Raw genomic sequence first — 10,964 nt, 5'->3', positions numbered from 1 at the left:
AGTTTGGGGGGTTCCGTCTTCCCCTGAGCAGGGACTTCATCTCCTCGAGATGATGAATTCCATCTGGTCATGATTTTCACCTCCTTGTGATGATGAGTTTCATCTCCTCATGACTATGAGCTTCATATCCTAGAGGTGACGATTTTTATCTCATTCATTTTCTCCAGCCACCAAAACAACTTTGAGGAGAATCAGGGGGTTTCTCCTCCTGCTGGTCCTCTTTCATATCCTCTGATTACAAAGATAACAAGTTTTAATAATATTCGGTCGTTACTCCTCCCTCTGGTTCAGCCTCAATCCCTCCTCCCACCAAAGTTACAATTTTTAAGAGAATTATGTGGTTTTCCCCTTTTTCTCTCTCGTCTCATCTCTACCCACAAAAGTACCAATTTTGAGGGAAATCCGGTGGTTTCTCCTCCCTCTTGTATTGCCTCATCTCCTCCAGCCACCAAAATACCAGCTTTTAAGAGAATCTGGTCTTTCCTTCTGCTTCCAGTCCCCTCTCATCTCCTCTCTTTACCAGAATATCCGTTTTTAAGAGAATTTGGTTATTTCTCCACCATCTGATCCTGCTTCATCTTTATTCTCCACCAAAACACCCATTTTTAAGAGAATTTGGTGATTCTCCTCCATCCCATCCTCTCTCATCTTTTCTCTCCACAAAAATACCCAGTTTTCAGAGATTTTGGTGATTTGTCCTCCATCTGATTGAAGTTTGCACCCCCACCTCCGTCACCACCAGGACATCCCCCCACACCTTCTCATCATGACCCTGAACTTCACCTTCTCACCATAAATCTCATCTCCCAATGCCCGACACCACCCTCTCTCCACTGCGCCTGTCACCTCCTCATCACCACGACGTGGCTCCTCCCCCAACCCCTCCCTTCTCCGTGTCTCCCCAGAGCTCCCTTCCCAGCCTGCTTTGCTCCTGGACCCCCCATCCGGCCAAGTCCTCGACGGCGACACCTTGGTCCTCACCTGTGTGGCTACCGGCCCCGTGGCCCAACGCAACTTCTCCTTCTACAAAGATGGTGACCGACAACTCTCCATGATGGCCACGAAGGAACGAGCCCGTTTCAGCATCCCGGTGGCCAAAGACACCTTCACCGCTGGCCACTTCACCTGCCGCTACGAGGAGAAAGTCAACGATAGGTGGATCCCGTCCCCCTTCAGCCAAGCCATGATGGTCACCACCCAAGGTGAGGTTGTGGAGATCTTGGGGACCTTCCTGCTGCACCCATATCTTGGGGTGGGTCCTCAGGGACATCATTGACATTCTAACGGCTCATCTAGATCCCAAAATTGGGGAAAATGGGGCTTTTTAGAGATGTCTCTGGGATACCAGGTGGCCCCCCAAGTTGGGTGTCACCAGAAGGGACAAGCGGGACACCAGGGTGGGGTTTAGGAGGTCACTTACTCTTCTTGACGGTCTCCCTCCCCAGCCCGGTCTCAGCTCCTCTCCTTGGTGGCCGATTACGTCACCGGCGGCGTCGCGTTGCTCCTGGGACTCCTATTGGCTGTTTTCCTGTGTCGGAGGTGGAGAGGTGAGTGGGGCGGGGCCACCACCCCCTTCCAGCTTTGGGGTGACTTCCCATGAGCCTTGCGGCTGATGGAGCCTCCCTCCTTCCCTCTCAGCAAGGCAGCACTCGCTGGAAGGGGTTCAAGAGCAAGGATAACCGCAGCACCTACCCTATGGCCTATGTCGATGGTGGCGACCCTTGACCTTGAAGGTGACCCCCAACTCTGCCCCCTAACTCCCCAACCCCTTCTCCAGGGGGATGGGGAGGACAAGCTTCTGTGGGTCCACCACATAGCACCGGTCAGTAAACGTTGACCTCAACTCCGCCTCCCCCTTCTCTCGTCCCTGCCCATCACGCATCCCAACTCCAAGATGGCTGAGAGCGTCGCCTGGGGGCGCCCTGATGGTTTTTGGAGTGAGGAAATGGCCACATGGAACTGAATTTGTCACTTTTGGGGTGAAATTAGAAGGGGGGGGTAATCTCGGGTCTTGCTCAACCAAGTTGGCCAACCCAAGCTTGCGCCCCCCAAGTTAGGCACCGTGACGTGGTTGACGCCACCCCTATGGGCCTCCTGGCCCCCAAAAGAGCTTTCTGGCCCTCACAAAATGGCCTCCTGGCCCACCAAAATGGCCTCCGGTGCCCTGAAATGGCCCATTACCCTACAAAATGACTTCCAGCCCCCTAACATAACCTTCTGCCCCCCCCCGAAGCCCCCCAACATGGTCTCCTGCCCCTCAAAATAGCCTCCTGCCTCCCCCCAGAAGCCCTCCTGCCCCACAACTTGCCCTCCTGTCCTCCCACAAGCCCTCCTGCTGCCCAAAATGGCCCCTTTACCCCCCTGTGGTTCCTCTTGTCCCTCACAACTTGCACTCCTGTCCCCAAAAATAGGTCCCTTCCCCCCCCCCCAAATTGACTCCTTCCCCCCCAAAAACAGCTGCCTGCCCCCCCACGTGTCCTCCTGCCCCTCGAAATGGCCCCTTTACCCCCTTGTGGAACTTCTTGCCCCCCTATGTTGCCTCCTGCTCCCCAAATGGCTTCCTGAACCCCCAAAATGGCCTCTTAACCTCCTGTGGAGCCTTCCGCCCCCCCCCCCCCAAATGGCCCCTCCCCCCCCGTGGAGCCTCTTGCCCCCCAAAATGGCCTCCTGATTCCCCTCCACAAGCCCTCCCGCTCGCAATGCGGCTTCTTCCCCTCCTACGGTACCTCCCGTCCCCATCTTGGCCTCCTGCCCGCTCCCCAGTGCCTCCCCCCATGGCACCGCGCATGCGCACACCGAGACCCCGAGGGGAGGGCGCAGCGCCATTGCACACGTGCAGGGTGGTTCTGTGCCTGGGGGCGCCGGTAACGGAGGCACCGGGAGCGACAGCGCTGGGGCCTCTATTTACCTGGGGGGTGCGTGGGGTGGGGGGACGGGACACAAATGCACACACACACACACACGCACCCCCAAACCCCTCTGGGAGTGGCACAGCTGAGGGGATTAACGGTCACTTCTGGTGGTGGGAGGTCACTCTGGGGTCAAACGTGAAGGCGGGGTCAGAGGTCACTCCAGCCGGGGCGCAGGTGGCAGCGTGGAGGTGGGGGGCGTTTGGGGGGCTCTGAGGGGTGCCTGGAAGAACTGAGGCAGTCCCAAAGAGTCCCGGGGGGTTCTTAGGGGGTACTGGGGGGTCCTGGGAGGAACCAAGAGAACTTGGGGGGTCCCAAGCGGGCGTGGGAGGGTCTTAGTATTGGGAGGTGCCAATGTGCTCTGGGGGGGTCCGGGGGGGTTCTTGTAAGAATTGGAGGGGAGAATCAAGGGGTCTGGCAGGTTCTTAGGAGGGTATTGGGGGGTCCTAGGAGCTGCCAGGAGGAATTGGAGGGTCTCAAGTTGCTCTGGTGAGGGGTACTGGGGGTCCCAATGTGCTAGGAAGAATTGAGGGGCCCTGGTGGGTTTGCAGAAGGACCTTGGGGGGGTCCCAGCAGACCTTGGGGGGACCCTGAGGAGGTCTTAGAGGATCCATGGGGGTCCCATAAGGAAATTGGGGGGTCCCAAGGGGTCATGGGAGGAGGGGAGGGGAGCTGAGTTGGAACTGAGGGGTGTCAGGGGGTGCTGGGGAGTGGCATGTGTCAGTTTGGAGGGGGTTGCAGGGGATCATGGGGAGGTCCAGGGAATATGGGGAGGGGGGGATATGAGGGCACTTCTGAGGAGTTTGAGGGGATTTGGGGGGCACCAGGGGCTGGGGAAACACACATCCACTCCATTTAAAAAGGGACATGTCCCTCAGGGGGCAGGGGGAGACTCACCCATGCTGCCACAGAATCCCAGAATCATCGGGGTTGGAAAAGATCTTGAAGCTCCTCCAGTCCAACCATGACCCTCACGCTGACCGTTCCAAACTCCCCCAGATCCCTCAGCGCTGGCTCAGCCCAACTCTTCAACCCCCCCAAGGATGGGGACTCCCCCCTGCACTGGGCAGCCCATTCCAACGCCCAACAGCCCCTTCTGCACAGAAATCCTTCCTCAGAGCCAGCCTGACCCTGCCCTGGGCAGCTTGAGGCCATTCCCTCGGGGCCTGGCGCTGGGGCCTTGGCTCCAGAGACTCATCCCCCCTCTCTGCCCCCTCCTGGCAGGGAGTTGCAGAGGGCCAGGAGGTCTCCCCTCAGCCTCCTCTGCTCCAGACTGAACCCCCCCCAGTTCCCCCAGCCGCTCCCCAGCAGACCTGTGCTCCAGACCCTGCCCCAGCTCCGTTGCCCTTCTCTGGCCACGCTCGAGTCATTCAATGGCCTTTTTGGGGTGAGGGGCCCAACACTGAACCCACTCAGCGAGGGGCGGCCTCCCCAGTGCCGAGCCCAGGGCTCAGATCCCTTCCCTGTCCCTGCTGGCCACGCCAGTGCTGACACAAGCCAGGATGCCATTGGCCTTCTTGGCCCCCTGGGCACTCTGCTGGATCATTATCAACCCCCCCAGTCCCTCTCTGACTGGCAGCTCTCCAGCCACTCCTCCCCAGGCCTGTAGCCCTGCTGGGGGTTGCTGTGGCCCAAGGGCAGCCCCCGGCATTTGCCCTCAGTGAAACTCCCCCAGTTGGGCTCAGCCCATGGCTCCAGCCTGGCCAGGTCTCTCTGCAGCCTCCCCACCCTCGAGAGATCAACACCCCCACCCAACTGGGTGTCATCTGCAAACTGACTGAGGGGGCACTCGATCCCCTCGTCCAGAGCATCAATAAAGATGTTAAACAGGAGTGGCCCCAGCACCCAGCCCTGGGGGACACCACTCGTGACCATCAGCCAACCGGATTTAACTCCCTTCACCACAACTCTCTGGGCCCGGCCATCCAGACAGTTTTTTACCCAGCGAAGCGTGTGCCCATCCCAGCCTCGAGCAGCCAGTGTCACCAGGAGAATGCTGTGGGAAACGGTGTCAGAGGCCTTGCTAAAGTCAAGGTAAACAGCACCCACAGCCTTTCCCTCATCCAATCAGCAGGTCGCCCTGTCGTAGAAGGAGATCAGGTCTGTCAGGCAGGACCTGCCTTTCATAACCCCGCTGACTGGGCCTGATCCCCTGCCTGTCCCTCACGTGCTCTAGGATGGCACTCAGGATGAGCTGCTCCATCAGCTTCCCGGGCACCGAAGTCAAGCTGACAGGCCTGTAATTTCCCGGATCATCCTTCAGACCCTTCTTGTAGATGGGCGTCACATTGGCCCATTTCCAATCTGTCGGTCCCTCCCTGCTCAGCCAGGACTGCTGGGAAATGACAAAAAGCGGCTTGGCCAGCACCCAGCCAGCTCCTTCAGCACCCTGGGCCGTATCCCGTCTGGTCCCACAGACTGGTGTGTGTCTGTGGGATGCAGCAGGTCACTGACTGTCTCCTCCTGGATTGCGGGGGCATTGTCCCAACAGTCTCTGTCCTCTGCCTGCGGAGGCTGGATTCCCTCAGGACAACTGGTCTTGTTGCTAAAGCCTGAGGCAAAGAAGGCATTAAGCACCTCAGCCTTCTCCTCGTCACTTGTTGCCATGTCTCCTCCTGCCTCTGGCAGGGGATGGAGACTCTCCCTGGACTTTCTCTTGCTACTGACATCCTTACAGAAACATTTCTTACTGTCCTTGACTGCTGAGGCCAGATTAATTTCCAGCTGGGCTTTAGCCCTCCTGATTTCCACCCTGCACAGCCTCACAGCCTCTTTGGAATCACTGTGAGTCGCTAGCCCCTTCTTCCAAAAGTGGTAAACCCTCCTTTCTCCCTGAGTTGCAGCCAAATCTCCCTGTACAGCCAGGGAGGTCTTCTCTGCTGCTGGCTTCTCTTAGAGCACCCGCGGACCGCCTGCTCCTGAGCCATTAACACTTTCTTCTTGCAGAGCCCCCAGACATCCTGGGCCCCTGTACCCTTCAGGATCGTCTCCCAGGGGATCCTGTCAAGCAGGTGCCTAAACAAGACAAAGTCAGCCCTTGGGAAGTCCAGGATGTCAGTCCTGCTCAGCCCTCTCCTGGCCTCTCTAAGAATAGAGAACTCTATTATTCCATGATTGCTGTGCCCTAGTCGGCCTCCAACCACCACATCCTCCACCAGTCCTCCTCTGCTCACAAAGAGGAGATCCAGCAGGGCACCTTCTCTGGTCGGTTCTCTCACCAGCTGCGTCAGGACATTGTTTGCCGCACAGTCCAGGAATCTCCGGGACTGGTCCTGCTCAGCTGTGTTGTATTTCCAGCAGATGTCTGGGAAGTTAATGTCACGCACAACAACAAGGGCAAGCTATAATGCCTATAAAATATCTCATCCACGTCTCTGTCCTGGTTGGGTGGCCTGTAGCAGACTCCTACTAACACATCTGCCCTGTTGGCCTTCCCCCTGGTTCTAACGCAAAGACACTGCACCCTGTCTTCACTGCCCTTGTACTCAAGTGTACTCCAGAAGGCCGTGGCCAAGAGCACAAAGTGCCCGTGGGAGCAGGGCACCAGTGGTGACCCCCAGGGGCCAGTCCTGAGTCCAGTCCTGTTTAACAGGTGGGTTTGCCGATGGCAATGGGAAGGGATGGGATGCAGATGGGAAGCTCGAGGGAGCTCGTGACTTCAGGCTGTGACTCTGGGAGTGACTATGGACAGAGTCTGGGGCAGGGGGGGCTGTGGGGGTTCTTGGGGTCTCTGCTTGACAAAAAATGTCTCTTCCTTTGACATAAGCCCATCTCCACTGTGGAAAGTGGCCTTCAGAATTGGTAAAATGGACTTAATATGCATCAGAGGAGTGTATTTTATTTTTGATTGAAGCATGCCTTCTGCTGATTTAGCTTTCTGGCAATTAAACATCCTTCTGTGTCTGCGTGCAGCTGTGTGCAAGTACCAAGTACAGCAGGTGGGAGTTGGTGGGAAAGGTCTGAAAGATGCAGCTTCAGACTGTCATGGAGAAAGCTCAGCTTTGAACAGAGGTGCTGCAATTCCCAGGGGGCTGATGAGAGAAATGTGGGGTTGGAGGCAGGGACAAAGATTGCCCCCAGAGTGTCTGACAGGGAGGGTCTTGGCTTCCCTCCATGTTCAGCCTCTATCAGCAGATGCTCAGGACCAATATCCATTGGAGTTTGCTGATGTCACTGCATGGGTGAGCAGAAATACAAGGAGCAGTGGAAAGAGAAGAAATTGTTTCTTATTGCCATGTAGGACTGAAAGCTTTTCCCTTTGCCTGCACGGCTGAAACCTCTCACATTCCCCCCGTCAGAAGGGAGGAATGAAGTTCTGCCAGAGACTTGGCTTGTCAGGGGGATTTGCGTGTTCATGAGCCCTCTGGTGCCAAGTTCCTGAACTGCAGGTGCAGCAGAGGGATTGGAGTGGCCTCTAGAGAAGGGCAAGTCAGCAGCAAAGCTCCAAGGCTGTGAGGGTGTCAGTGATGCCCAGCGAGGGCCATCACTGGAGAGGCCGGGCAGGGAATGAGGAGACAAGGTTCCTGTCCCTGGGGCTGGGGAAGCAGGAAGGCAGAGGCTCTGCTCACAGGCTGCCAATCCAATGTTGAGGGGCCCTGAAAGGCCTTGATGGGTTTCATCCCCAGGAGGGTCCAGCCCTGAGCCCATCCCCTGGGAACGGGGATCCTTTCCCTCCTGGGATGCTCAGGGCTCTTCCTGGGGCAGGGAGAGGCAGGGGGTGATGCCGAGGCAGGACAGCGGTCGGATCCCCCCAGGCTCTGTGGAGGGTGGGGAGGAGGCAGCAAAGTGCTGTGCCTGTAGGAACTGGTGTCCTCTCAGGGTCCTCAGGGGAAGCGACAGCAGCCATAGTCGAGAGGACAAGGATTTCAGTTCTGTTGGGGGGTGCCAGCCTCAGCCAAGGGCCCATCCCCACCACAGGCTGTCCCACACTTTCCTCTGCCTCTGCCTGTTTCTCTGCAGATTTTCACCCCACCCCTGCTGCCCCACCTCGCTCTGAACCCATCAATCTTCTGGCTTCTCAGAATTACTGATGACTCTCTGTCTTCACTATTTCCTCAAACACAAAACTGTCACTGTCTGTGCTCTGACAAGGGCTGTGAGATCCCCAGAACCTGTGCAGCTCCTTCCATAGGCCTGATAATGCTCCTCAGGAGCCTAAAGATGTCCCAGCCCCCAGCCTCCCTTGGATCCTCTATTTATCCCCATGTCCCAGCACTGAACTGCACAGCCTCCTGCTTCTGCTGCCTCCAGATCAAAACTCAACCTATTTCACCTCAATGTGGTGCACTCCCACTCCCTGCTAATTCCCCTCTTCATCCTGTCTTTACACACACACAGCTCTCTCTCTCCCAGCACTCTCATGAGTGTCAAAAACCCTTCTCCTACCCTTGCAGCAACGGGGCCTCAGTGCTGTAGCTTTCTTCTTTCTTCAGGCTCATGGTTATTTGCTGATGTCCATCCAAGTTTGCAGTGAAGGAAGAAATGAGAGGTGTCTCAGCCTCCCCATCAGCCCCAGGGCTGAGGCCAGCCATGGCATGAGGAGATGGAGGCCAGTGTCTCCCTGTGTCCCTGCTCCTGTCTCCAAGGCATCTTTATTGTCCACTCCCAGCAAGCCCCTCTGTGCAGCCCCTCTCCCAGGAAAAGGTCCTGTCCCAGGGACTCCTCAGGCTTCTCCAGTTCCCCAGCAATAGAGAAACTTATCCTGAGCTGTTGTATTCAGTATCAGGTTTCTCTTAGACATTTCTTCCCCTCAATAAGAACCAATTTGACTGTTTGCTCTTCTTGGGGGATGTCTCTACCCCCAGGGAGCCTTTCTCCAGTAAAATGTTTCCATGCTGACTTGACCTGTCACTCCTACCCGCTCCTAGTTCTCTCCACAGGTCCCTGAGCTGGTGGTGCTGCTCTGCCAAGCGAGTGGGCTGTGGTGCCTGAAAGAAATGGGGAGACAGTCCCAGGCAGATCCCTGGGATCATTCTCCATCTCCAGGGCGTCTCGGCACCCACAGGTGAAGGCTCAACCCAGGCCCATTCCATAACTCATCGCCGCATGCCCCCCTCCCATGGAGAACCAAGCACAGCAATATGGCCTGGTGGGGGCAATTTCTTCAGCCTGACCTCAGCTTTGCAAGAAGAGCCCAACCTCCAGATATTGGGAATATTTCAGTTTTAGTTTTATTACAGAGGTGCCACATGGGAGCCCAGCTGTACCATCGTGCCAGACACACGGGAACAGAGCTCTGGGTCAGACAGGCTGGGTCATGCCTCTGGGGAAGTGGAGTGGGTGCAGACAGGGACAAACATGGTTATCAGAGATAAAATGCCCGAATGCAGGAGGTTCCCTGAATGAATGTGAAATCACTTCTGAAGAGACACGGGCAGGTTAATGGTGCTGAGAAACAGCTGATTGAATCAGCTTCTTCAGTGTCTGTTTAAGCTCCTGGTTCCTCATGCTGTAGATGAGGGGGTTCACTGCTGGAGGCACCACCGAGTACAGAAATGACACCACCAGGTCCAGGGATGGGGAGGAGAGGGAGGGCGGCTTCAGGTTGGCAAATGTGCCAGTGCTGATAAAGAGGGAGACCACGGCCAGGTGAGGGAGGCACGTGGAAAAGGCTTTGTGCCGTCCCTGCTCAGAGGGGATCCTCAGCACGGCCCTGAAGATCTGCACATAGGACACCACAATGAACACAAAACACCCAAAAGCCAAACAGGCACTGACCATGATAAGCCCAACTTCCCTGAGGTAGGAGTGTGAGCAGGAGAGCTTGAGGATCTGGGGGATTTCACAGAAGAACTGGTCCAGGGTGTTGCCCTGGCAGAGAGGTAGTGAAAATGTGTTGGCCGTGTGCAGGAGAGAATTGAGGAACCCAGTGCCCCAGGCAGCTGCTGCCATGTGGACACAAGCTCTGCTGCCCAGGAGGGTCCCGTAGTGCAGGGGTTTGCAGATGGCAACGTAGCGGTCGTAGGACATGATGGTGAGAAGATAAATCTCTGTTGAGATTAAAAAAACAAAGAAAAAGAGCTGTGCAGCACACCCCAAGTAGGAGATGCGCCTGTTGTCCCAGAGGGAGTTGGCCATGGCTTTGGGGAGAGTGGTGGAGAGGGAGCCCAGGTCGAGGAGGGAGAGGTTGAGGAGGAAGAAGTACATGGGGGTGTGCAGGCGGTGGTCACAGGCGATGGCGGTGATGATGAGGCCGTTGCCCAGGAGGGCAGCCAGGGAGATGCCCAGGAAGAGCCAGAAGTGCAGGAGCTGCAGCTCCCGTCTGTCTGCGAATGCCAGGAGGAGGAACTCGGCGATGGAGCTGCCGTTGGACATTTGGTCCCTCACGGCACGAGGGCCTGTTCACAGAGGAAAAAGCATCAATCAGTCGGGACAGATTTCTCATTTCTCTCCATCCAGTTCCTCACGGGGCTGCTGGAGAACACAGAGCTGCCCGGGGAGAGCTGTGCCCTTCTGGAGGACAGGCTGCAGCCCAGCAGGACCCCACTGGGAAAGAGTCCAGTGCCCTAAAGATGGGGTGTCCTGAGGGGGGAACTGGCTCCTTTGTGTCCCCCGGAGCCTGCAGATGGCGAGGGCACTCGGACATTTCACTCCCAGGGAAACATCTGCATGGCAGTGCCCACAGGTCTTGCTCCCAGCTGAACCCCCGCCCATCCCCGAACGTCCGGTGATGCCAACGCGGGGAGCAGAGGCCCACGGGGAAATGTGGGGAAATGCCCCAGTGCTGCTGGGAGGAGGCAGCACAGGGACAGCGGGTGGGGCTCTGCTGGCTGGGAGAGGAGACCAGGGGGCTCCTCTGGAGTGGGTGTCTGCACTGCAGGGGATGGCAGGGGGTGCCTGAATTCCTGCCCCCAAGGTGTTTCCAGCAGCAGCTCCCTCTGACTCCCTGCCCATGTCTCTGGTGCCTGGAGCTGTCCCAGCCAGGAGCTGCTTCTCTGTCCCCACGTCTCCTCCCTGTCAGTGCTCACAGCCCCCATCCCACCCGCTGGGTGCTCAGCTCTGCCCTGCAGACCCCTCCTGGCAGCAGGGCCCTGCCCAGGGGCAGCTCTGCCTCTG

General features: G+C 57.2%; 1 protein-coding gene across 1 annotated transcript; it reads right to left on the bottom strand.

Annotated features, from left to right (window-relative positions):
* Window positions 1–9,287: 9,287 nt before the first annotated feature.
* LOC141972961 (olfactory receptor 14J1-like) lies at window positions 9,288–10,223 on the bottom strand. Its single transcript, XM_074931029.1, has one exon. It carries the CDS (start codon window positions 10,221–10,223, stop codon window positions 9,288–9,290), a length of 936 nt encoding a protein of 311 aa, XP_074787130.1.
* Window positions 10,224–10,964: the final 741 nt, after the last annotated feature.

The sequence above is a fragment of the Athene noctua genome, chromosome 38 (genome assembly GCF_965140245.1).
Source record: "Athene noctua chromosome 38, bAthNoc1.hap1.1, whole genome shotgun sequence".
Lineage (NCBI taxonomy): Eukaryota > Metazoa > Chordata > Aves > Strigiformes > Strigidae > Athene > Athene noctua.
Note: the sequence above shows the minus strand (reverse complement) of the source record. Positions and strands in the feature narration are given on the sequence as shown.

What these genes read in the sequence shown, in the direction of transcription:
- LOC141972961 (XM_074931029.1), bottom strand. Translation starts at nt 10,223, where the DNA reads ATGTCCAACGGCAGCTCCATCGCCGAGTTCCTCCTCCTGGCATTCGCA.